Source organism: Cyanistes caeruleus, chromosome 1, assembly GCF_971803275.1.
Source record: "Cyanistes caeruleus chromosome 1, bCyaCae1.hap1.1, whole genome shotgun sequence".
Taxonomy (NCBI): domain Eukaryota; kingdom Metazoa; phylum Chordata; class Aves; order Passeriformes; family Paridae; genus Cyanistes; species Cyanistes caeruleus.
Window position 1 is genome coordinate 51,642,402 of NC_141701.1, and position 26,912 is coordinate 51,669,313.

The following is a 26,912-nucleotide window of genomic DNA, read 5'->3' on the forward strand; positions in this document are numbered from 1 at the left end:
TTTGTGACCATTGAGACACAAGGGGCCAAATCCAGCCAAGTGGATTCCAGAGGTGTGGTGGTCCATACAGCATATCCATTCTGTGGAGTTTCTGAAATTTATCTGTGCTAGGAAGATTTTTTTGCTTATGAGTTCCACTGCTGAGAATTTATGCATGGCCTTCCTTTAGCAATTCTTTTATAAGCTTTTAATTAGCCATAACTCTCAAGCAAACAATGTACCAGCATCTGGGTGCAGATGACCTGATACGGCCTCTTCAGAGGGGAAATTGTAATATACCAGAAAGGCATAATCACTATTTTTTCACCTTCTTTAATTTGCACTAGCATAATTAAAAGATGGATTTGCTTTAGCTGTATTTATTTTATTTCCCCCTTATTGCAACAGGCTAAGCAAGTTCTTATTTGCATCTATAAAATATGCTTGGGAAAGAACAAAATGATCTTTGCCTTAAGGGCAGTGCTCACAAACACTCTTGAGCTTCCAGGCAAATCTATTTGATGTCAAAAAAATTTAAAGTTAGCAACTAATTTGTGGTAAATACTACCAATCAGTATGCAAGCTACCTATGAATTTTGTAAGAATTATTTCAACAGTTAAAATATTCAGATACTTTATATATATGTTTTATTTATCATAAAGTAGAAATGGCTAAAATGGCAGATCTCATGTTAATAAGGCTCAGGAGTTAATGAAAAAATCTGCAAACACTGAGCTTAAGACCTGATATTATGTTACTGTGTCTTGACAGAAATTGGAACTCTCATTGTAGAAGGTATTGCTGTTTAAGATTTCAGGATAGCGCTCTAAACAAGGTGTTTTGAAACCCATTGCTTAAAATAGTGTGGGTTTTCTTTTTGTTTTCTTCTGATGCAGGTGTGATGGACAGGTAGCAGAAGATTTCACTTTGATATCCGGGTATCAGAATGACCGAGTGCTTCCTGCCTCCCACTAGCAGCCCCAGTGAACACCGTCGGGTAGAACACAGTGGGGGACTTGCTCGTACTCCCAGCTCTGAAGAAATCAGTCCTACAAAATTCCCTGGATTGTACCGCACCGGTGAGCCTTCACCACCTCATGACAGCTTACATGAGCCTCCAGATATAGTATCTGATGATGAAAAGGAGCATGGGAAGAAGAAAGGAAAATTTAAGAAAAAAGAAAAAAGAAGTGAGTAGACAACTTCTCTTTTTAATTCGATGCTTTCAAGTTCTCTTTCCTTTTTTCTCTCTCAAAATTGCTAAGTATTCCCAGTGGGTTCTTTTAAATTTGTTTCAGTGCGGAGGAAGTTAACTTGCTACAAACAGACTTCATGCAGCACCTGTTTCTCTTGCAAAAATTTCCACACCTTAACTTTTTTTTCTGTTGTGCAGATACAGGTGCCAAGCATGTGCCCAGAATTACTAATAAATGCATTTATCCAAAACCTTTCCTATGCATTGGTAAATCCTGGCATGGGGTTCTTCTTTACATTTTAAGTGGAGGATTTCAAACGTGTTTCCAAATACATCCATTTTTTATCATAGCTAGCTAGAATAAAACTGTATGTCTGATCTGATTTGTACACTTGTGCATTTGGAAGAAGCAGTTTCAACAACAGTAGCCCTTTTCCCATGTGTCTCTTATTCAGTGTTTGCTTTTGTGTACCATCCCAAGTTTTTGTGTGCATACTGCACCATTATTTAAGCAGTCATAAAATCTCTGTCCTTCTTTTTTTCTAGCTTCTCAGTTTAGTCTGATCATGCAGTTTCTTCCAGCAGTCCCAAAGTATTAATGCAGAAGTCAAAAATATGCAAACCAGCACTGAGATCTGAATTTTCTAGAACTCACAGAGCAAAGGTTAGAAGAAAGTAAAGCTTTGACTATAGAATCCTTTCTCAGTGTATCAGTGTCCAGAGTGAAAGTTTCATTTTAAAGGCTTACCCCTCCTCCAAAAAAACATAATTATTCCTTCCCACCTTACGATTTGTGCAGAAATTTTTTGAAACATGAAATAGTTTTTATTCAAGAAAGTTTTCCTGCATATCCTGAAAGAACAAAGCACTTGGAAATACTAAGCTCATACTGAGCATTCTCTGTACGACAAAGACCCTTCCTGTCCAAGTCTCTGAAACCTAAATATCACAGCCCAAGTGCTAGTACTTTGTAAGTGGTATTTGTTTTAGGAAAATTTCAAAATGTCTGTATCTCTAATGCCAGTGTATCCTGCTACTTCTTACATGTGGAATTTGGAAGATCAGAAACAGTGAGACAGCCCACATTAACATATATAGCACTAACATATTCTGTTAGAATTAATATGGTGACTGTGTGTAATATGCATGCACATATTTAAATAATCATTCCTTAAGAATCTGCTGCCACTGCACTGCTTTTAATTGAACCAGTTTCCTGGAATGCAGGAATTTTTTTTGCCACAGTTAAGGAGCACTATTGCTATTTTCACTAAAAACTGTGTGCCTAAAGAATACTGTAACTCAAAAATGCATCCTCAAGTTAAAACCAGCAGTTGAAATTCCTACAGGTTTTAAGAAAAGTGATTCCTTAGTGATCTTCTGTAATGTAAGCAATATTGGCCTAATACAGATTACTGGATTCTCAATGAAAATTTAGTATTGATATTGATGAATTCAGGCTATTAGTAGTTGCTTTTTTACTAATACCAGCTTTCTGTTAGAGCTCTGCTTTGCACACCTCTAAATCTGAAACTGGTGGATGCCAACATTTTGCATCATGTGGATTTCTTTGTACGGAATTCAGGATGTCTCATGGTGATAGTGTAGCTGAAGGCTGTTGTTTAGGAGGAAAAATGCTGCTTCAGCAAATCCACACAGGTCTGTGCACATTGGCACTGCAACTGTTTTTTTCCACAATAGATTGCACATTTTATAGCTGATGTAAAGCAATTTCTGTTACTTAAAAGAAACTTTAAAGGTATGAAAAATTCCTTAAAGAACACAAAAATGCAAAACATGGGAAGAACAAAATCATCTCTTGGAATGCTAATGTCGAAGTCATTCAGCATTTCTTGGCCCTAATACATGTCTGTCATATGATTTCCAGTCAGATAGAAGAGTAAGTTACATATCAAGCTTTCAGTACATCTCATACACTTCAAAGATAATCAATATTGTAAATATACCCTCAACAGACATTTTACCTGTCTAAATTACAAGTGTTCTGTATAGTTGCTTATAATGATTGATTTTTAAGAGTATTCCTTCCAGATTTGGCCATTGTTACTCCTCCCATCCTTTTGATTCTTCATTTTATTTCACTTTTTCAATTCTTTTGTATGTCTTCAGATTGTTTTTCATTTTTTTCTGGCTGCTTGCTTTGGTTTTGAACAGTGCATGACCTGCCATGATCATGCAGTTTGGGGTATAAACAAACATAACTGAACATGTCAGTAAAAAAAAAGATAATTTAACATTACATTATGACAGAGTGAGTGTTTGTTGAACTTGCAATATTAGTGAGTTAATGACAAGGTCATTTTAACACCTGAAACTGTATCTAAGTTTAATCCCACAAAAATCTTGAGCTATTTTGATAATACTCTAAATGTAAACTTCAGAAGTGCTTGAAGAGCAGCAGGGAAGGGGAGGATAAATAATCCTAAACTTACACAGTTTAGTTTTTCAGGTAAATAATTTCTGCAAAAGTAATGTACTCTTAGCTTTATTATTATCACCTACATCAAAAAACACTTTTGTATGCTATCAAAATACTTTTCCCTTATTTTTTATATTGATATAGATACAATTAGTTAATTATTTGATTTTTTTCATGTTAGGGTCAGTAACCTAATAATATACAGCAATTATTCTGGGGAAAAAGTGCTAAAAATGTTTTGGAGCTAATAGCAAATTCAATGGAATGTTTGTTTTTATGTAGAATATCAGCTACTAGAAAAATGTTGCAGACACTAATTTTTATTCTCCACTCTTCTGTGGATACACTCTTCTGGGTATTGGCTGGCTGTAGAGTGAGTTAGATTAGGGGATTTACTAGGGATTAAAAGGAATTTCCTTTTTACTGGCATAATTTTAAATCAGATCTGCTCCCTGACTCAAACAGAACTTGTCCTGTGACAGCAGGAGAGCAAAAATGGATCTGTGTTAAGCAGTAATGGATTATCTGAGACAGCAACCACTGTAATTGATTTTTGAAAATGTTTAACCACCTGTCACTAATCATGTGTTGATAAAGCCATAAAATATGCAGTTCCTTGTAGAAGAAAAATGTTATGATAAAATACTTCAGAAGAAGCTCTTCTACCCATTAGAATTTCTGTAGATAAAGAGTCTGTATGTAGTAGATCTCACTCTGCTTATTCATTTTACTTCTGAGATTGATGCTGATGGCAGGATGGGCTTAATGTGCAGGTAGGATTTTTTTTGTTTACAAGAATCTTGATTTTCTTTGTACAGTTCTCAGGAAAATAGAGAATTATTTGAATTGTACTAAAATATCACATGAAAGGTTAGTAGGATCATTCATATGAACTCTTCTGAAAATTTCAGGAAATATTTTTGAAGACCAGATCCTTAATGTGTTGGACACGGAGTCCTGTATGTTCCTTTGGAATGTAGATGAGGACTGAAACCAAACCACTGCTATTGCAAACAAAACATTATTTTTACTGTCTGGTATGTGGAGAAGCTGTGAATACAGATCTAGGAATAACTAGGAAGTTATTAGAATTTCTACACCTGATAAAGATTAGAGGCTCTTCATATCAGGGTTTATCTTTGGGATAAATAGGGTGCGTTACTACATCCTGTTCTGCTGACAAATCACTGTGTATCTCTATATACCACTGTGTGTTTATCTAGCAAAGCACCATTTGCAGATAGTTTAAAAATCTGCCTTTCAATGCCAGTGATTATTTTAAATCAGAATAAAGTAACAAATTTCTAATTTCAGCTTCATTTGCTCTGCTGGCATGGTGCTGCCGAGTAATTGAATGCAGAATTTGTTTGGGAGTGCTGTGCTGATTTCAGCGAGTCAAGTGAATGTTAAACACAAACTGATCTAATTGAAAGTTGGATAGTTATTGCTGGTAGTGTCTGTAAGGTGGAAGTTTCTGTTAATAATTAAAATGTGTCTTGTGGGCAAGGAGAGGAAACCTTCTATCCAAGCTCATTGTGCATTTGTGTGTCTTAGTTTTACTTAGAAATGCTGTACAATCTGATGACAATGCCTCTGATGAACTGACATTAGGTAACTAATGCTTGCATTGCACTTCAGTCATATTTGACCTACTGATTCTTTCATATATAAAAGCCATCCATGTTTTCTTTCAGTGAATTAATTACAGATGCTGCAGATTTCCCTGGGGAGCCAAATCAGCTGTAGAGTTATAAATTACTTGAAAACCCATCAGAGACCCGATAGACAAAATGTCTCTTGCATTAGGTTTGATAAGTGACAGTTCTGAATAATGCCACCCTTGGAGTTAACAATAAATACTACAGCATGACTAGTGCTTTGTTGTGAGAAAACAGGAGAAGTATTCCCAAGTATGCAGACTAATAGAGACAGTAGACTTGCTGCATGACAAAGATCATAAGCCTGTAAACCAGATTTTTCCAGAGTAACACTGAAATTTTTTTATTATTATTTTTAAAAGTTTTTTTCATACTTCTCAGTAAGGTAAGGGCTATACTTGAAGCATTACATTTAAAATAACTGCAATGAAGGCATGCTTTTGGAAGGAAGGTCTAACAAAAGGAACTAGCAGATTATGCTGGTGAAATTGTATTTATTACATTAGTACTGTTCTCATATAGATGGAGGAAAATGTCAGTGACATAGAGTGATGGGAAAATGGGGACTTATTAGTACTGGAAGTCTTGAGGAAACAGTGAACAAAAATACCCTAGGTAATACTCTTTCCATATTTAAAATTACCTGATTTGTCAAACACTTTCAATAATTTTTCTTCTGTATAAATTGAAGTTGTTTATATTTCAATGTATTGTATCACTGGTGAAAGGGTTAGAGAAAGTTTACAACCATAGTAAAGAAAATGGGGCTATTCTTGAGGGACATGCAAACCCTCTCTTGGTATGGGTGGGATATTCTGTCTGTATCTGTATTAGTATATGTTTCTAAATTTTGCTGTCTTATGTTACTGAAACAAAATTTAAAAGGCGATGTTTGTATTTAACTTGCTCCTTCATGTCTTCTTGTGAATTCAAGAAATACCAGTTTCAGTAATGTTCTCTTGCTGGTGTTACATTACCACAGATCTAGGAAGGCGCCGGGGAAGGCAGTGTGAAGTGTTGGGACATGTGAGCAGTGCTCTGTTGGTGGCACCGACCTCCCAGCTTGGGTCCCAGTGCTGACACTTCCTGATGTGCATGTGGGAACACCACGCTGTGTGACTGGGAGCTGTCACAGCTACCCAGGAGGGAAAACTGAGGGCAGATTGTTCTGGGCTCTGTCTGGGGAACATCTGGCTTTCTGTTTGGAAATTACATCTCTGAAGTTCATCTTGAGCCCTGGTGCCAGCCCCATCTCAGTCTCATAGAGACTGTGTGCTCCTGCTTTGCTGTAGCTGGTGGATCTGCAGTTGCTTCCGTACCAGAGTGAGATTTGAATCTTACCCATTTCTGGGCTCAGTTTACAAAATCTAGTAAATGACAGCCAGTAAGCAGGGAGGAGAAGACCCGGCTGCTGATTGTCCTTCAGTTAATGTTTGCATTTTTTTGCATAAAATCCACTTGGACAGGAACAGTTCTACAGTCTTTTTCTAGGAAAGTGTGTGTTTGGTAGTCCTAGGAAAGAGTATCAGCTGCAAAGACTGAGCTGATCCAACAATTGTAGTTATTTTATGGTACTTCCATGCTGTAATACATTTCTTATATTTGTTAGACTATTAGAAGCTGTCTTCTATAGAGCAGTCAAGGAAGTTTCAAAATAGAGACAGTTCTTTTATATGCTGAAATAATGCTGAGAAACTCTGCCGTCTGGTATAGTTCAGAATTGGAAGGTTGAAAGATTGAATGCCCCCTGGTTCTTCTGCAGATATTCCACTCTGAAAAAATTACAGCCTATAGTCTTGTGCATGATGTGCTCGCATGTTATCTAAGGGGGTAATTTTCCTCTACCCAAAACTATTCAGGCAGCAAGAGCAGTTGGCTGTCAGTGCTGCCTCACTCGAGCAGAGGCTCTGCCTGTAGGTAGTGGAAGAGCCTCAAAGGGTCTCTATAATGGGGGCTTGCTGCCCACTGCCTTGGGGAATCTGGCTGGTGCAGATGGCATGTCAAATGTCACCTTTGTTGACCAGGTTTCAGGCTTACTTTTCTAATACGGGGTACTGTATGTGCAAAATTAGAATCAGTGGACTTGGAAGTTGTGTTGGTTGCATGTTGCTGGGTTTGTTTGTGGGCTGTTTTTTATGTTGGTGTGTTTGCTGGGTTTTTTTTTTGTAATCCACCTTTAAAGACTTTTGTGTTTTTGCCTGAAGGTGAGGCAGGGCCAGCTGCAGAGGCGTAGTGACTTAAAAGCACCTGGTGCATGTTTTAGACGGCACTTGGACTTTTGCTGCTGGAATGGTGTGCTCAGCCCAGGGACTTGATTGAATCTCTCCCATGTGCTTTTTAAGGCAAATCTGCACTTTCATGGGCAGGTATTGTTCTAGTGTTACTGTAATTTTGTTATTCATCTAGTGAAAAGTAAGTGGTAGTGCTTTTTTTGGATTTGGTTTGGGGTGGGATTTTGTATTTTATTTGAGGCTGAAACTTTATTAACTTCATACTTGTCTTTAAATTCATAATATTCTGGAAAAGGATTGGGGCTTTAAGTGGCTGGAGTTTAGTTTGTTGTTAATTGAAATTTGTTAGACTTTTGTGTATGCAGTAGATGGTCCTTAACAGCAACTCTTATACTGTTGATTACAGGAACATAGAGAAGTTGCCAGACAGTTGTTTTTATTTTGCATTTCCTTGACTATTAGATGGGAATCTAGCCCATAAGATGGACATTGCCATTATGAGTAAGTATATAAAGTATTCATTGTTTAGATCATTCAGGAGCTCTGTAGCTTATCTTTGATGTAATTATACAACTTGATTTAATCCTTGTCCACTTGAGTGTGTAACAAGTAAAGAAAACCTTCTGAGAAGTCAGACGGGCACTGTTTTTTAATTCATGTTGCTTCTTCCCTCTCCTCCTTACATGCAACTTCTTGTTGCTGCTGTCTGGAAAGTAAATAGACTCACAGCTGTCCCCTTCCCCTCTCCTGCTTTGTCCAACAGCTGAAGGTTATGCTGCTTTTCAAGAGGACAGTTCTGGTGATGAAGCTGAAAGTCCTTCCAAGTTGAAGCGATCCAAGGGAATACATGTCTTCAAGAAACCCAGCTTTTCCAAAAAGAAGGAGAAGGATTTTAAAATAAAAGAGAAGCCCAAAGATGAAAAACACAAGGAAGAAAAACATAAGGAAGACAAACACAAAGAGAAAAAATCAAAAGACTTAACTGCAGCAGATGTTGTAAAACAGTGGAAAGAGAAGAAGAAAAAGAAAAAGCCAATTCAAGAGACAGAGATACCTCAAGTGGATGTTCCAAGTCACAGACCCGTGTTTGGCATTCCTTTGTCTGATGCAGTAGACAGGACCATGATGTACGATGGCATCCGCCTGCCAGCAGTTTTCCGTGAATGTATAGATTATGTAGAGAAGTATGGCATGAAATGTGAAGGCATCTACAGAGTTTCAGGTATTCAGGGCACACTGACATACAGGTTCCTAAGGTCTTTACTTGCAATTTTCTTGTTATTTTTAGATATACTGTTTATAGTTCCATTAATTATCCAAAAGGTAGTCAGGTAGCCAAAGTTAAGCAAACTTGTTGGTCTTGAAGTTCCAGGAAAAATTGGTAATGTGGTGGTACTGTTTAATGGCAGTAAAAACACACCTGTTTTGGCCTTTTGTCATGGAATGGTAGCAATGAATAAAACATGTTAGTATGGCCAGCTTGTATTCTTTTCCTTCTGCTTCAGAAATACAGTGGTAGATATCTTTTTGCAAAAGCAAAGATGAGCTATAATAATTCTATTACTTATGCTTCCCACTAAGTAGCTTATTCAAGTAACTCCCATTGTGTATTTTTTTCCTTGAAAACTTATTTTCTTATGGAAAATTGGCTAATAAGCAGAAGACGCAAGTTTCACTGTTTAGGCTTAGCAACAGCAGCTAATTAACTGTGGTAGTTGTGTAACACCAGCTTACATAAGTGAAACCTCAGTTTTAGTCATGTTAGACAAAACAGTCCCTTTCTTTGTGAGCTGCACCAGAAATGCAGCTCCTGTAAGTACTTCTGTGGGTACATTGGAGGGGAGGAGAACAAGCAAGGAAAGGAATTTCAGGAAAAGCATTTTGTATCAAATTACCCAGCACTGTAAACCAACAACAAAAAGATTCTAAAGGCTCATTAGCTGTCTTCATGCTGTCCATCTGCATGTGTTTGGTAGGCACGCAAAAAATACTGCAGCACCTTAAGCAGCTGCTCAGTCCTGCCTAGTGAAACATTTTGGTTGCTGTTTTTTCACACAGGACCTGTTGGGAGTTTTCACAGGTGTGTTTTCCTTAATTTCTGCCGTGTCCTTTTTACGTGTTCTTCAGTGCAACAGCTCCCTCTTGTGCATGTAGGATTGTTTAAATTGAGAGCTCAGAGAGAGCATTGTCGTGCCTTAGCAGCCTGCAGCTGTTGTGATGGCTCATTTTGGCCATGAAACTGAGCATGTTTTCCTGGCATTTTCCAGGGGCTGACTGTGCCCAGTTGTGGTCACTGAGTATGACCCTAGCCAGGGCTGTGCACCAAGTTGGTGTAACCTGAGTGGGTGTTCCAACTGCAACAACGAAATTTCCCCAAGCTTAGGAAGATTGGAATGTCACTGAATTTATACAAACACCTTGTAGAAAATGTTGGCTGAGTTGAATAATTATGGGAACACACTTTTATTCATGTGGTGCCTCAAATCAACAATCCCATGTGAGATTCCTCTGCTGAGGAGGGCCAGCTGGAAATCTGGAAACTAAAAAGTGTGGGGTTTGTTTTGACAAAGGAAAGCTCTTATAGGTAGAGCTTGTTGCACAGCATCTGAACTAAAAACATATTTGCTGCCTGGCTTAGGGATGGGTAATTGAACAGCCAGAAAGAAGCTTAATGCAAATACAAAATGGATCTTGAGTTCCCCAACCTTTCCTCACCCTATTTTATGTTCCTTGATGAAAGGGACTGCTGGCACCAGTTCTGATTCAGAGCTCTCTCAGTGCTTTGGTTTTGCTTCATAGGAGTAGTCAGTGCTTTTAGAACCAGTGATCGTGTAATTTTGAGTCACGATTTTCACTTTGTTACATGTGGATACCTTTTAAAAGGTGCTTCTCAATTATCTTAAATTGTAAGGAGAGGTGAAATAAATGCATCTCAAAAAAAAAAAAATTAAATATAATTATTAGACATTTACAGTCAAAATTTCTCTTAATTCTGATCTAACTATTTTAAGGAATAAAATCAAAAGTTGACGAGTTGAAGGCAGCCTATGATCGCGAAGAATCTCCAAACCTGGAAGAATATGAGCCCAATACAGTCGCCAGCTTGCTCAAACAGTACCTACGGGAACTGCCCGAAAATCTGCTTACCAAAGAGCTCATGCCCCGCTTTGAAGACGCTTGTGGAAAGAGCACAGAAGCTGAGAAAGTTCAGGAGTGCCAGAGGCTGCTGAAGGAGCTGCCAGAGTGTAACCATCTCCTGATTTCTTGGCTGATTGTGCATATGGACCATGTTATTGCGAAGGAACTGGAAACAAAAATGAACATCCAGAATATTTCTATAGTGCTCAGCCCTACTGTCCAGGTATGTGCACCACACAGCAAGGCTTAGAGCAGAACTGCAGCCCAAGAAAGATGTCTTTGTAGGAATTTTTTTTACAGGTGGGAATTGGGTATTGTCTGATACAGTTCAGCTAAATTACAGCTCCTCTTTATGCCTCAGGAACTCAAAATGCTGGGAAAGGGGGAACAAAAGACTTTCTGCACGTAGGCTTACATACTGTGGGTCTGATATTTGGGTTATTATTCAGAGTGTCACAAAGACTGCTGTCTTTCAATTCTGTCATGAGGAAAAGTCATTTAATGTTGAATTTGTTCAATCATTCATGCAGATACACAGTTTCTGGGGGTTTTGATTCAGTAATAGTTTAGTGAAGATATTGTTGCTTAATTTTAATATCAAGCTAATGAACCCTGTCCTGCACATAGATCTTCCTGGTGCAGTAGTGACTTAGGTAAAATGGCTTTGTTGTCTGCAGCCAAGTGGCTGCAGAATAACAACTGAGTTGGTTTTCCAGTAAGATTTTGTGGTTTCTGGATTGCTTGATTCCTTAATAGACATCTTGGAAATACTTAATTAAACAGTGCTCAGAATTAGTCCTGTGCATGATGAAAACGTTGCATTATTGGGTGTGGGTCTTCTAGAGCAAACCTTACAAGTTAGAAAAGCCTGACTTTATAATTACGAGTCCAGGTGGAGGCCCCATAGGGGCTGGGTGTTATTCCTGGCTCTTTTGCTGTGCCAGACACCTTTCTAGCTAGGAAAGAAGTGACAATTAGGGCAAAAGAATGCAGGCCCAATCATGTTTTGTTGGTAGCTAGATCTTAGCAATTGAAGTGCAGGTGGTGACAGAACTACCAGGATAATTTTTTTAAATTTTAATGGAAGCTGAAGTATCAAAATAAATATGCTTGCTTCTATCTCAGGTTAAAACAAGGAATATAGTGAAAGATGCTTTCATACTACTTTTTTCTACTATGTTAAGTCATCTGAGAGAGAAGCTGTAGAGAATACTTAAAGATTGGGGGACAAGAGAGAAGGTGCAGCCAGCAACCAAGTGTAACACAATACGGTTGATGTTCCCTCTTACTAACTACCTTTACTTGAGTACAAAGAGGTTTAATGCATTTCTTTGCCTACTAGTGATGTAAATAATTCTGGTAGGTTAACAGATGTGAAGATGCTGAGTTTAGTATGAAAATGCCTCAGATACACAGGTAAGAGAAAGAGTGAAGTGAGCCCTTGAGGCCAGCACTGCATTGTTAAAAGTAAAGATAATTTTCAATCCATATTTTAATCTCTAAAGACAAACTGACGTGATTGTGGCTCACAGAAAGGTTTAGTAAAGGCCACTGTTTCTGGAGGATACTGTGCTTTGCAAATAAAGATTACTTGAATAAATCATCTTAACCAATATCCTATCTGTCTGTCCTTTGCAGATCAGCAACCGTGTCCTATATGTGTTTTTCACACATGTTCAAGAGTTCTTTGGAAATGTGACCCTCAAGCAGGTGACAAAACCTCTTCGCTGGTCAAATATGGCAACAATGCCAGCACTTCCAGAAACACAAGAGAGCATCAAAGAAGAAATCAGGCGACAGGTTGGCAATTACTTAAGTGTTTTTCTGTTTAGCTTCATCCTGGCTTTTATACATTCAGTAGAGAATTCTCCTAAGTTTGTAACATATGCCTTAATTCCATCACCATTATCCAGTCAGTGGAGACCACTGGGAAGAGCTTGATGATTTCCTTTCCTTTTTCATGTGTGGAAAGTTGTTATGGTCTTGTGATGCTCATAGCTGTGTCATCCATGGAGTGCTTTGCTATGTAGGTCAATGCTTCAGCTGTGGGAGGAAGGTCAGAGCCCATTAGGGAAGGTGGTTTCTTCACTATTGCTCTTCAGCCGGCTCTGGATCCGTTCTGGGTGTGTGTTAACACTTACCATGGGCATGTCAAGGTTTGAAATTCAGAACTTCCAGCCCATTGCTACAAAGCTAGAAAGATTTTCCTTCTCAATCTGCCCTGGTACAGTATATTTAAAGACAATTTCTCTGGCAATCTTTCTAGGAGTTCCTTCTGAACTGTTTACACAGAGACTTGCAGGCAGGGATAAAAGACTTATCCAAAGAAGAGAGACTCTGGGAGGTGCAGAGAATCTTAACAGCTCTTAAGAGGAAACTAAGAGAAGCTAAGAGACAGGTGGGTAACTTTCCTTTTTATTGGCCAGACGGCTGAATCACGGATCCTAATTCATAACAATACAGAGGCACCCAGTTAGATAAAACACCTTTCAATCATCTTTGCTGCAGATTCTCTCATTTCAACTTTACATGCCTGATGAGCAGTTGTGTTTTCTGCTTAGCTGGCTCTCCCTCAGGACAGAGATATCTTCACAGCTGTTCACAAAGAAATGTGTGTGTGATGAAAACCTTAGTGTTTGCTAGGGCACATGCTCATTACATGCTTAAAACTAGAGTACTGAGAAGAATTACTGGAATACTTGAGGTTAACAATTGTGAGAAGTGTTTTTTAAACTATTTTATGTCCCACAAATGAGACAGACCGTGCTTAAAATTTAGGAGATGATGATGGTTCTAAATTTGGAAAATAATGCATTCAAAAAAATCTTTTTCAGAGTAAATACAGTGACCAGGGAAGGACCAGTGTCCCTTTAAATGTTGTTTTCTTTCTCTGGCAGGAGTGTGAAACAAAGATTGCACAAGAAATTGCTAGCCTTTCAAAGGAGGATGTCTCCAAAGAAGAAATGAATGAGAACGAAGAAGTTATAAATATTCTGCTTGCACAGGTAGCTGGCAGGCACTTACCTGTTTGCCTGATGGTATTTTATATTTCAGATCTGTTAAACACTCCTTTGTCCCTTGTGATGCAGAGGGGACACTGCAGGCTCAGAGGGGTCTCTGTGTCCATTAAAACCACAAAGCAATGTTTAATGGTCAGTGGAGCAGGGAAGGAATGCTGACTGCAGGAGTGAGCCCAGAGCTGAGGAGACTCTTGTTAACAGCAGAAAGGAGACACTGAAAGAAAAAAAGTGGCCTTTGTTGTTCGTGTACCTAGAAAGCACCACTTCCCAATGTAGCCAGGTTCAGTACTGTTAACTGCTTTCCTGCTGATCAAAGGAAATGAGGCAGCTATTTTGGCTTTTTTGCCTTCTGTTGCTTCCCCCAATAGCTTTGAAAATGAATATAAGGAGGAAAGTACAGAGGGGAGAAGATCAAAGACATATAATTCTGTTTCTCTAGTTATTTTACTGGTTGGCCAGAACTTTCCTCTGTGATTTAAGGAAAGGCAGCCAAACATGCCAACAGGATTTGGTGTGTCATCTCCACCACCATTCGGTATGGCAATTATCTTGAGTATTTAGAAGAGGCAGTGTTGGGTTTGAACTTTTCATTTGCTTTGACGTCTTGATGGATCAAAGTTCAAAGCAGACATGGTAACTGAAAGTATTTCAGAGAACAGCATCATCTCATACTTATTGTATGTTCCTGTAGGAAATAAAGGCTTTAAGTGAACTAACTGATCATTGCAGGAGAATGAGATTTTAACAGAACAAGAAGAGCTGCTGGCCATGGAGCAGTTTCTGCGGAGACAGATCGCCTCTGAGAAGGAAGAAATAGATCGGCTCCGAGCGGAAATAGCTGAAATACAAAGGTAAAGGGGACAGCTCACAGCAGAGCCCAGCCAGGACAGCACACTATGATTAAAAGTACATAAATGCTTTGCTGAAAGAATACTCAAAACCACACTTGAAAGCTCAGCCAATGAACATCACAGTTGAAAGCCACTTGTTTTTATTGAAGTCTCAACAAATTTGAATCTTACAGGATATTTTCTACTGTTTTAACAATGGAATTAGGATCTAAAGGAAACTTGACCCTGTGCACTAAAAAAAAACCCTTAGGACATCACTGCTTTATTAAATTAAGCTTTGAAAGAAAATTCTGATTTTGCTCTTTAAACCATTGGCAGATGATTGAGGGGATGCAAGTTGAGTGTCTTATGTTGCCACAGTTCTGGCAGACTCGAGGAAGTGTTTAAAGCGGAATTTGCCCTTGGTCTTTCAGTCGCCAGCAGCATGGCCGCAGTGAAACCGAGGAATACTCTTCTGAGAGTGAAAGTGAGAGTGAAGATGAGGAGGAGCTGCAGGTCATCCTGGAGGATTTGCAGAGACAGAACGAGGAACTGGAGGTAGGATTTGGTTCTTAGCATTCTCTGGTTCTCTCCCGTGGTGGTTGTTACCTGATGGGACAGGTGCAAACCGGTTGTGTACATCAGTTTTGCCCAGGCTTGTGATCCACACACAGCTTTTAAATCACTGCTGTTTAAATCCTACCTGTTGCTTTCTGGGCCAGCAGTGCTAAACAGCCCTGAGCTACAGCACTGCTGTGTCAGAGGGAGCCCTGACATTTGTTTCCCTTCCTTAAAAGATCAAGAACAATCACCTGAACCAAGCGATTCACGAGGAGCGTGAGGCCATCATTGAGCTGCGGGTGCAGCTCCGCCTGCTGCAGCGTGCAAAATCCGAGCAGCAGGGGCAGGAGGAAGAGGAGCCGGAAAAGCGCGGGGCCGTTTCTCAGCAGCAGAGAGACACTGTCCTGGAGACAAAAGCAGCCAAAGAGCAGCCAAAAGCAAGCAAGGAGCAGCAAGTCAAGCCATCGCCAAGTAAAGACAGGAAAGAAACTCCAATTTGATCCGGCTCCTCGGCTATGCATAAAATCAACTGAACTGTGCAAATTACTGTAATTTGAATCAAACTGCACAAATTATTGGTGGCTGTGTACATTCTGTAAAGAAACTTTTCTTTTAAGCCCTGGAGACTTTTGTCTCTAATACTTGTGGCTTCTACTCATCAGACTCAGGTGAGTTTGGAGAGGCCAGAAGAGTTTTCCAGTTAGTATCAGATTATTTCAAGACTGGTTTCCTTCAGGTGATTTAAAATAATTCAGTAACAGTTTTATTTCAAACCAAAATCCTTATTTACATTACTGGAGCAGAATTGGAAGATCTCATTTTCAGTAAACAAACAAAACCCACCCACACTTACTAATGATTTACCTTGTGGATCTGTTCATCCTCATTCACCATTATTTCCGCTTATTAACCTAGTCACTTCTTGCTTGTGCCTTTGATACCTTTCTGATGCAGATTATATACAAGGGAGCTTTAAATTTATTCTGGGTTGGCTGAAACGGTGGGAGACTGTGGGGTATCGTGTTTACCTAACATGCCCTTAAGCTTCATTTCTGTTCTGAGGTGTACTGAATAAGTGTAAAAACTTGAGAGATGTTATTTATGTCCCCCGTATGATGGAAATGTCCGTGTCCTTTAGCGGTGTAGGTAACCCACTGACTCATTATTAACCACCCTCATCACACCTGTTTGAGGCAGGCCCTGTTCACACTGCTGCCATGTAGCCAAGAGCTTTGTCTTCATCCATTTTAAATGTTTCCATCTCTTGGAAAAAGCCACTGCTTGTAGGCAGGGATGGGAGTGGTTATGTCTTTAGGACGTATCTGCCTGACCAAGCAATACAGCATTTCCCCTGCACAAATGCCAGTCACGTGTGATTCCAAACGAGCCGGAAGAGCGACGCCAACGGGAGGCACCGGGGGGGTTCAGCAATAGCCTCTTTTTGTTGGTGTTAACAAACCAACCACCGCTACCTGGGACTTGGTTTTGGTTTGGCTGTTTTTAATGCTTCTACCCTTCAAAATCCTCCACCTACACTGGCATTTAAGGGCCCTTTAATGTTCAGGATACGCTCACTGGACTCAGCCCTCAATCCATATATAGACAGAAACTCCACAGAGTGCATATAGGCTATCTTATTTTTTAATCTGGATATTTATTTTCAGCACCTGTTGGATGTGGTTGTATTCTTTATCTATTGCACTGTTGTGAATCATTGGCCATGATTTGATTTTTGTACAAATAATGCTTTGATATGTTATAGAAAAAAACAGCATAGTATTTTTTTAAAATTTGGAAAAAAGTTTATAAACACAGAAAATGTGATCAGATTACAAATGTAAACTAAAGCATTCTCCCTTGCCTTCGTTACATACATTTTATATTTGCTGGCAATATTTAAACTTTTTGTTTCTTTGTTTAATTCACACTAATTCCTATTGAATTGTCATGAATTTTTTCTAATGTTCTTCAGACAAATCTCTTAATATTGGTTAACTTTTATTTTGTTAGGATTGTATTTATCAAGCAAATAAATTCAACAGCCATTTGAAAGTAGTTTCTCCTTCATCTACTTCATAATGCAGATCACAGTTACTCTTCTTCAGTGGGTGCCTGCAGCTGAGAAATTTCTATGAAAAATTACTCAGAGTAAGGTCTGAAACAGAGGTGGAGCTGCTGCCCCTGCAGCAGTGCAGCTCCTGTAAGCAGAAACTTGGTGTCAAACCGCCTGAGAGATGTTTCTTTGAATTGTTCTGTGCCTCAGCACAGGTGGGGTTGGGGCTGGGCACCTGCTCTTCCTCTGCAGAGCGCCCTGACTGCACAGAAGCAGCTTCCTCACCCCAATGCCTGACAGAGCAGCAGCCATTTGAGAGCCTGCATGTGGCAGTTGTGAATCATTAGCCAAAAGAAGGCAAAGCTAATTTCAAATAAAGTGGCAAGTAATTACAGCACAATAATTTGAGTGTGCTGTTCTGATCACATTATAAATTTCTCAATCCCAAGGGCCATAGAACAAAAATCTGAGCAGCCTGGCCACCTGCACAAAGCACATACACATCCTGAAGGACCAGGTTATCTAAATCAAAGTATCATTTGAGCTGATTTACAATAAACCACTTTCCAACACCTTAGAGCCTGTATGTGCCAAGTGCAGCAGCAGAATCTCTGTCAAACCTTTTGGCCAAAATATCACACTGATTTACATTTACTGAAAGAACAGGCTCACAACATTAATTCCACTGTTCTGGACTTAACATTTGTGAGTGATTGGCCCCTTGGCTTCCAACTTGAAGATCTGAGCACTAGAGGTGGCACAGGTGATGGGACAGGTGACGACGACACATCTTGCTTGTTTTGGCAGCCTTTTCCAACACAGGCCGGGAATAGACCTGGTCATATCTGACAGTCGGAAGCCCAAGGGATCAGGAAGCACCATATGAACAAATCATTGTCATTCCTGTGCCAATGTGAGCCAGGCCACAAAGAGCGGGGTTTTCCCACAGCAGGTTACTGAAATCATGACAGCTTTTATACCCATTGAAATGCTGCAGCTGTACTTGGAACAGCCTCAGACATCTGGCACACCAAGCAGCATTTTTCCCTCCCAGTAACTCTTTTTACCCTGAAAAACAGCAGCCTGAACTGGTATTGTCTGAACAGCTGAGAAGAACTGGGGTTTATTTTATTTACTGAAAGATAAGAAAAAAATAAACAATGAGCAGTGCTGCACTCAGATCACATCCCACCAGAAGTCTAAGAACAAGCTTGTGTCCAAGGCCTTAGAGGTTTCCCGGGCTCTGTGGTATCCCCACAGGTTTCCAATGCCAGCTCAGCTTCAGTCTGACTGAAGCAAAAGCCCTCTGTGCTGGTGTGACTGTAGAGGTTCCCCTGCCCAAAGCCCTGATGTGTGGGCAATCCTAACAAAAACACAGGGAACCACAGATGAGCCTCCAGAAATTCACTGTCCTTTACCATGGACATGAAGGACTCCTGTACAGAAGGTTTCCACCTCTATTCACCATTCCTACATTCGCACTAGGGGGATTTGTTTTTATCTCTCTGTCCCCTCAGATTAATGAATTCAGTAGTAATTTTTTAAATCTATGTACTGAAGCCAAGAATTTGACACCTGACCATGTAAAGCTAATTTCTTTGAACTAAAAAAAAATACATAATAATTATAGGCTCAACCTGAACCTCTGCCAAAAAGGTCTGATCAAGCTTCATCTGTCAATATTTTCATTTCTCAGCAAGCAGCTCTTACTCCCAGTGCTTCATCTGCACAGGGAAAAATGCCTCATCCAGACCGAACATGGCTTATATCCAAGAGCACAAGTTTTCCACTGTGTTGTTCAAAGCACACTCCAGCAGCAGAAGTCACAGCACCGTGCCCTGTGCCAGAGCATGGCTGGCTGTCCTTCCTGCCCCTCGGACCAAGCCCTCTCACAGAGGTGGATATCCACAGAACCTGTAGGACAGACCCCTCCCAGGGCACTCTGCCTCAGCCTTGGCACTGCCACTGCTGACACAAAGGACTTGCTGCCACGTTTCCTCTGCATTTGGTTGTGTTGCTGCCTTAACAGCGTGAGCTAGGAGATCTGCCAAAGGATTACACTGCACAAACATAAGATTTTAAACCAGATAACCCCACTCCCACACCCTGGAATAATTCCCCATCCGAACCGCAAGAGTTCTCAGTACAGTCACGAGGGACGCCCCAAGACCACTGGAGGCAGATCAACCCTGCAAACTGGGTTACACAGCGTGGACCTTCCCCTTCCGAAATCCTTCTTCTCTTTGAACTCCCTAGTCCAGGAGAGGAACCACAGCTGGTCCTAAGGGTCCCCCTTGGAGAAGGAAGGAAGCCTTGTGCACAGCCATAGCCTCGTTCATCTACAGCTCAGCAGATCACCATGGAAGCCTGCAATCCCAGCATGTTGATCTGAGAGACAGGAATACTGCATCCCAGATTTCTGCACCAATGACCACCACTTGCTGACACACAGGACATCTGCCCGGGAGTCCCAATGAGCTCCTGCGGCTGCACATGCCCACAACAGAGATCCACTGCCTGGTGCTACCCCAGTGCAGGGCCTTGAGGAAGACACAGGTAGGATGTTTCTGCTGACAGCACTGCCTGTAGGATCAGAGATCCAGAACATGACTGGAAAAAAATGAAAAAAAAACCCCAAACCCCTCAGTCCAAACACCAAAAGAAGAAATCATGAGATCAATGACCAGTACAAGAGAAATGGCCTGGCCACCATTTATACCTTTGTCAGCACCTTACTCAAATTGAGTTTATTTGGGGTTTTTTTACACCACAGACCCTGGCTTACTGCAAAATAATTGAAATTCCTTTTGATGTTCAAACAGTGCATCTCTCCTCCTCTCAGCCTTGCCAAAAAACATGCAGAGAAGTGTGTTCAGTACCTTCACTTGTCACAGTCACAATCCCAAAGCACCTGCAGGTAATCCCGTTAAAGCACTTCCCACACAGAGACATTACTACACGTTTGCAGAAATGGGTCACAGAATTTCAAGCAGACAATTATCAGAGAGCTGTAAGATGTTTAAACATTTGATTATTTATCTCTGCTAAGTGACAGGGTATTTTAATCAGCTAGATGTAGTCCAACTTGAACAGCAACTGAACCCTAAAATAATCCCATTGATTTGGGCTCTTTATTTATTTTTCTGATCTAAATAGAACGTTAATTAAAACTAACAGGCAGAATACGAAGGCACTTGGGCAGGGAAACATCATGCACACTTTAAATGAGGTTTCTGTCATATCTTCATCTTTTAAGGCAGTCTACCTATAAGTCATAACTCTCCATATAAAGAAATGATTAATTACTTTAAATATCCTTTCCATGCTGGCACAGACAGGGAGACAAGCCTTTCCCATCAGTATCAGGGAGGACAGAGCAAGTGGAACACAGAGCCAGCTTTTGCTCACCTACCTGCCTCAGATTCCTCTTCCCGCCCTTCACAACAGAGGGGTCCCTGGGCTGAAACCAGGTCAGAAGTTGTGAGCTGCACCAGCTTCCCCAGCAAAAGCCAAGGGACTAACAGGAGACTTTGCCAGCAGGAGGGAGCTCAGTCAGAGAGTGCCTGAGCCATGGGACAGGCTTTGCCCTTTTGCTCCACTACCAATTCCAATCAGCCACTTCTGCAGCCTGACCTCTGGTAGTGCAGGGACAAGGGGCCGAGCACTAACAAGGCTGCAACAAGTACCCTGCTGTTCTAATGAACCCATGGAACCCAGGAATGTGTGCAGCAGCCATCTGGGACATTCAGAGCAGTAAAAAAAACAGTTTCCAAGCCTTGCTCATCTCCTGGTTATAAACACTCGCCCTGCCCCCAGAGGTCCAGATTTGCCAGTTCTATTGGCATGAAATCTGCAGGAAAGTGTGGTGAGGAAATGGCCCTACCAAATCCTGATGGGTCCCTGGGGAGACACAACTAAAGGGAGAGAACCTGCTGTAGAAAACAGCAAGTGGGAGTAAGGCAGTGCTGCAACCAGGACATGGGAATTCAAGGGATTTCCTATGAAGAACTCTCATGAAGATGGCAAGATGAGTGAGCCAAAAGATTAAAAAGCAAACAATAGAAAATTTCTTGTGAAGAACCAATCTGGTATTCTACCAAGCAGGTGGAAGTTGAGTGATGATACAGCTTTTGAAAACCATGAACCAACTTGGGAGCCACCTCCCTTTCTGCTCAGGAAATCCTGACCAAAAGAGAAATGAACTGAGGTAGAGAGCTCAAATCTTTCTCTTGCCTTTGGCACTCAGGAGGTAATTCAGCAGGACCTCTGGCAGCATCCCCAGACACTGTCCCACAGAAGAAACAGTGCTCAGAACAAGGATGCACATTTCCCCAAACCCCGTATCCTTAGGGACACGATGAAGATTGAATTATTGACACTGCTGTCACTGCTGGCATGAGAGAATCCCCTATCAGAGTTCAGCAGTGGAGTCCACATCCCTCAGGTTGTAGATCAAATGCTCTTGGGAAATGCTGAGAATAAAACAAGTCTTGCCTTCCACTCTGTTTCTTGGGAATCATCAAACGGAGCAGAAAAGAGGATGGATCCATGACATGCTGGGTGGAGGAGAAGGGACAAAGGACTTCACTGAAGATGATCTTCAGCTGTTACATGAAAGTGGAATTCAGGTACTCTGAAACTGAAAACACTCAAGTCTTCCTTAGGAAAAGCTTCAAACTCTCCTTCATATTCCTAGGCCTGCACCACTACTATGTAAATAAAGCATCCAGAAATTCTGTCTTACTTTTCAACATAGAAGTGTTTTATCTTCAAGTAACTAGAAAATTCCTAAAGGGATCAGATCTAATCCTTCATTTTTCTGAGTAGTGGAAGAGTACATGAGTACAATGATGGAATTAGGTTGGCCATGTTAATTCAGACTCCAAACACTGGGATTTACGCCCCAATACTCCTCCAGCAAATACTGCGCTCCATTCATGGTCAAGAGGATGACCTGAACTGTCCTCTGGTCTCAACAGCTCCTGTTCACCTCAGGAACTGCCCACATGATTCAACTACAATTTAACCTTCATTACAGTCAGGCAAAAAATCCCTCAGATGAAGGGATTTATGTTCTCTTAACAAAATGATGAAATTGACTGGACTTACACCGCTAAAATGGGAATCATCTGGTCTGGGAGAAGATGAGTCACTTTCAGGTGACTCTCCTTCGGGCAGCAGGGAGAGCTGCACTGCTCCCTGCTTCCACACAGCCTGCTGCCATCAACAGCACTGTCACCCTGCCTAGTCCTCCAGGGATTCTGCCAATTTTGAAAAGAAAAAAGGGAAAAAAAATTAAAATACACATATATAAAATCCACACAAAAAAAAAAAAAAAAAAAAAGAAAAACACACACCTACAAAAACTAATAAATAAAGAAATCCCACAAAAAATCCTCAAGCCTAAAAGAAAAAAACTCTGCAATTTAAAAAATTAAACCTACCCCAAAAAACCCCAACCCACCAACACTTCAACTCTGCATCTTAACCACCTCCATGGCAGTGCTAAGAAGTACAAAAGCAGCCCCCGGGGACTAAACAGCAACTTTCTGTTAACAAGAGAAGAAACTGCAGAATTATCTATTTTCCAAAAAAAACAGGTGGTGAAAAAAAGATATCCCCCTAAGGCTCAACTGCCAGGGCATCAGGTACCTGACAGATAAGTGAAATGTTCTGCTAGAATACATCAAAGATAAGCTGCCACAGCCATTTCTACTTCCTCAGGGGAAAAAAAACAAAGCCTTCACACACTTTGGGTTCCACAGGCTGAAAGAAAGGTGATTCAAGGAAGTTGCCCCTGGAAGACACAGAATGAGACACTGGATCAGTAATTTTAAATGAGAGGAAAGGAAGGCAGTCAATGGACTGCAGGCAGGTTAAGGGCAGTTTGAACTCAAGAGTTTTCTGTAAATCTAACTGAGGTGGATGTTCACACTTACTTCCAGCCAAGATGCCATTTCACACTGGAGGCAACACATTCCCAAGCAAAAGGAACACTTGCAAGAATCCAGCAAAACCTCAACAACATGGTCAAAGTACATCTGTCTTGTAGCATATTCCATCTCAAAATGCAGACTCTTTCATGATCATTACATTAAGCAAACCCCTTGCCCCTGAAATAGCCACCAAAATATAGAAAACTGAAAGAAAAAGTCCACTTAAAATTCAAACTTGTTTTTTTAATGTCTTAAAAAGGTCACAAGATTTCTTTCAATCTTATTAATAAATTTTATTTGGACAAGTAGAGAACAACTTGTATCACAACAGCTTTAAACAACATGATTAAAGACTGCAGCACTCCAAGGAGGCTCACAGATATGTACAGTATATGAAGAAAAAAGTTGCACCTTCAGAGCTGATCATGATCAAGTTAAAAATACCTGACTTAAAGTACATGTGCTAATAAATTTCCTTTAGGTCATGACCAGCATGAAAATAATTAGGACACAGGTACTCAGCAAAGTTTTCTGCTAATGGATACAGCAATATGCTGCATTTAAGGATTAAAATCAGATTCTAGTTTAGTGTTAGCACTGAGCCCTTAAGAGAAATCCAAATTTCTATTTTTCCCATTTACAAGCATCAAAGCTATTCCCACTTAAGGGTGTGCCCAGCAGCACACAAATCAAGCTCTTGACTGATAAAAACTTTAGCGCTAATACTGGAGGTCTCAGTCCCTGTACAAACTCGCCTCTCTGGCCATCCCGCCTATCAGCCGCTACGGAAAATTCTTGCTAAGTTAACTCCTCAGGAGAAACAATGCAGGTCTCTGGAAATCATCACATCCTTTTTACAATGAAAATGATCTGCCAATTCAAGTTTCATTTGTTCAGGAAGACAGAAGATTTAAGGCTTCGGTGGCAAAAATAATCCTCTGAGCAGTGTTTTTCTAAAGTCAAGCTGACACAGGTATGTTTACTTTGCCTTGACTTAAAATCCCTGGTTATCAGGTTTAGATAACATCCACCTGTTAAATCTGGCAAGAAATCCCTCCTTCCAAAGAGGTTGCTCTAAATCAACCATTTTAGAAGCATTTGAGGATATTTGTTTAATTTTTTTCTTTTTTTTTTTTTAATTATAGCAACATTCAGAACTTAGTAAGTTGATGAAGCAGTGCTCATGGCATCATCTGCAATTTTGGTACTGGCAGGGTGGATGCTGGCAAAATACTTGACGTCGCTGTCACCATCCATTTGAAGAGCCATAATTGTTTGTTCCACAGCTTCTTGGTGAGAGTTGGCAGAATTCAGGAAATACTCTGCAAGAGAAAATGCACAAAAAACTTACGGGAGGAAAGGACAGCAGATACCTCAGTGCCAACCTCAGCATACCTCATGAGATACAAAATTTCAGAGGACAGTGCACTTACAGTCCAGCTGGAATATCTGGGCAGGCACACAAGACACAAATATATCTGTGAATTTGCCTTAAAAAAAAATAATTCCATGTTTCAGAGCACACTTGGTCTGATGATGCTGTTCAAGCATGGGATTTCAGTATAAAAGGCTGACAAACTCCATGGCCAAAGAGGAAGAAAAAGCCTGTCCATGCCAGTCCATTTCCAGCCTTGCAAGCAATTATCAAATGATAAGAGCTAAGATAACATGAAATAAGAGTGGAAGAAGTTCCAACATTCAACAGTTTCGATGAACTACAGAACACACGGCACATAAAAGCAGTGTAACTACAAATAGTTCACAGGAAGATTAGTTGAGATCTGAGGTTTAAAAACTCCTGAACTGATTTTTTAAATCTGCCTTTCCCAGACTATCCACCCTCCCCTAATCACATACAGAACACTTTAGAGGCAGGGACTACCTGTGCCATAAGTAGTGGCAATGCAGAATGGAGGTGTACCATCCACATGGGGGACACAAAAATACCAATGCCACATGAGAGCAGGAAGAACAGTGACATCCTTGGCACAGTTAACAGAGGATAATCATCACTGCCCATCAGCTGATCCATCTCAGCTGACTCCATATGCTTCCTCACAGTGAGCATGCACAAGGCAGCTCCCAACAGCCCAGTGCTCAGCAGTCCTCAAGCCAGTGTACAGTGCTGAGAGTGCAAGTGACCAGAAATGGATGAATGGATTCCAAGCGTGGACACTGCTGTTTCACAGAATAGCCTAATACTTCTAATGCTGTTTTCCCTAACAGTGCTTTGGACTCTGAGCACTGCTGACTCTTCTGGCACCTGTCCTGCACCAGGAATGCTTTCCTAAGCACAGTCCACAATTTGAGAATTGCATGTCTTACTTCCCTAAAGAGAATCCAGAGAAGCTTTCTTCCCACTGCTACCATAAAATATAAAGCCTAAACAGCAGCCATCTCTTCTCCCCCAGTGAGAAAACAAATGGTGGTATGTATTTGTATATTTTTTTCTTATTCTTACACAGAACATCAACTTTTTTTTTTTAAACTAAAGGGCACCGTTCAACAACTTCAAAGTTGCTAGTTGCTCACTTGTGCTTTCCGATGACAGCTCTACAAAGTAGCTCACTCATGGGAAATGACACCAAAAGAACAGGCTGGCATACGAGCAAGAACTCATTTCCTCAGCATTACACAACAGCAGGTCAAATACCATAACAGGGTCATGGCTTTATGTCAGCCAAGGTAGTATCTCACACCAAGGAGACTGCAAAAGCAACTGCAGCCCACATCTGATGTTGCTTCTTCTTTCCCAGCTGAATTTAGGAAAACTGAGGGACAAAAAATACCCCATGCAGTCAGCCCAACTCCTTCTGCCACTAACCTTTCTCTAAAAGGGTTTGCTTCAATGTTTTTGCAAGCAGGACTCGAACATTTGGAACCTTGTCAGATGCCAAGTGTAGTAAATGTGGCAACAGATGCACAGCAAACTGGTCCATGGGCAGGCAGTCATCTTCACTGATAGTCTGGCAGGAACACAGAGGCAATTTCATTAAATTTCAGCACAGGGAGGATGAAATCTCAACACATAATCAGAGGTAACAGATCTTATCACCTTTGTAGCACCTATACAGTAGGTGGTGTCCACAAAGTTTTAACTTACAGTAGTTTCTAGCACAAACCCAGACACAATGAAGTAAACTAGATTTGAGGAAATTCAGGCCCAGTTAGAAGTCCACTTTTGTATGAAATCTGGAACTCCCTTTTTTTTTTTCCCCTTAAAATCACCATACCACTTGAAAACAGGAGAGAAAAGCAGATGACCTCTACAACCATAAAATTAATTTAGTCTTTGCTTAAGCTAGATACTACATTAAAACAAAAATGAGTCATCTCAATAAACACCTCTTATACCAAAACATGTTTCTCTGAATAAGCTCAAAGCTCACATTTCTCCAAACACTTCAAAGAATTATCCACCTGGACAGCAGCCATGGTGGCTTCCAGCCTGCTACAGCCTCCAAATTTGACCATTTCCTTGGGATCCCAGCTAGTTTCAACTCCTGTTTGTTTTGCTGAGAATGCATTGATTTTGACCAAGCTGCACAACCTGGTTGAGATATATGCAGCACCCACTGATTGATTTCTAAAGATTTATGATCTCACTTCATGCTGAGCAACAAAGCAGCTTCCCAACTCAGAGATTATTTTGCTACACTTGTGCTCTATATTCAGTATCAGATTTGATGATCTAGTGCCAATTTGCTGAGCTAAAGATGCAGTCAAGCTCATCTGTGGAGAAACAGACAAAAAAACCAGCCATCCAACTATTCCCTTAGAAAAAAAGCTCTCAGATATTCACCAATATAATGTCAATAGACAGCTGGAAAGTTCCAGTCCCCTTAATTCTGATCACCACCACCCCCCCAA

At 40.6% G+C, this 26,912-nt stretch overlaps 2 protein-coding genes across 30 annotated transcripts in view; one reads left to right on the forward strand and one right to left on the reverse strand.

Moving 5' to 3' along the window:
• The window catches only part of RALBP1 (ralA binding protein 1), a 33,060-nt gene extending 15,955 nt beyond the window's left edge, over nt 1–17,105 (forward strand). For 3 of the 8 annotated variants that reach the window (XM_086892219.1, XM_086892220.1, XM_086892228.1), the window contains exons 2-11: nt 877–1,170; nt 7,911–8,005; nt 8,268–8,726; nt 10,516–10,865; nt 12,281–12,442; nt 12,909–13,040; nt 13,540–13,647; nt 14,392–14,513; nt 14,927–15,050; nt 15,290–17,105. In XM_086892219.1, the coding sequence (XP_086748345.1) occupies nt 7,987–8,005; nt 8,268–8,726; nt 10,516–10,865; nt 12,281–12,442; nt 12,909–13,040; nt 13,540–13,647; nt 14,392–14,513; nt 14,927–15,050; nt 15,290–15,553 (1,740 nt within the window). In that variant the 5' untranslated portion in view covers nt 877–1,170; nt 7,911–7,986 and the 3' untranslated portion in view covers nt 15,554–17,105. Of the gene's footprint in view, nt 1–876; nt 1,171–1,721; nt 1,840–2,677; nt 2,835–4,526; nt 4,653–7,477; nt 7,640–7,910; nt 8,006–8,267; nt 8,727–10,515; nt 10,866–12,280; nt 12,443–12,908; nt 13,041–13,539; nt 13,648–14,391; nt 14,514–14,926; nt 15,051–15,289 lie in introns of those variants that run through there. The other 5 variants (XM_086892194.1, XM_086892201.1, XM_086892208.1 and 2 more) reach the window with 3 other exon arrangements.
• A 7,023-nt stretch (nt 17,106–24,128) lies between these two features.
• PPP4R1 (protein phosphatase 4 regulatory subunit 1) overlaps nt 24,129–26,912 on the reverse strand; it is a 64,154-nt gene continuing 61,370 nt past the window's right edge. For 17 of the 22 annotated variants that reach the window (XM_086892178.1, XM_086892127.1, XM_086892130.1 and 14 more), the window contains 2 exons: nt 25,867–26,008; nt 24,129–24,364 (listed from right to left, as the gene is read on the reverse strand). In XM_086892178.1, coding sequence (XP_086748304.1) covers nt 24,201–24,364; nt 25,867–26,008 — 306 coding nt within the window. In that variant the 3' untranslated portion in view covers nt 24,129–24,200. Of the gene's footprint in view, nt 24,365–25,866; nt 26,009–26,648; nt 26,775–26,912 lie in introns of all 22 variants that reach the window. The other 5 variants (XM_086892095.1, XM_086892098.1, XM_086892070.1 and 2 more) reach the window with 1 other exon arrangement.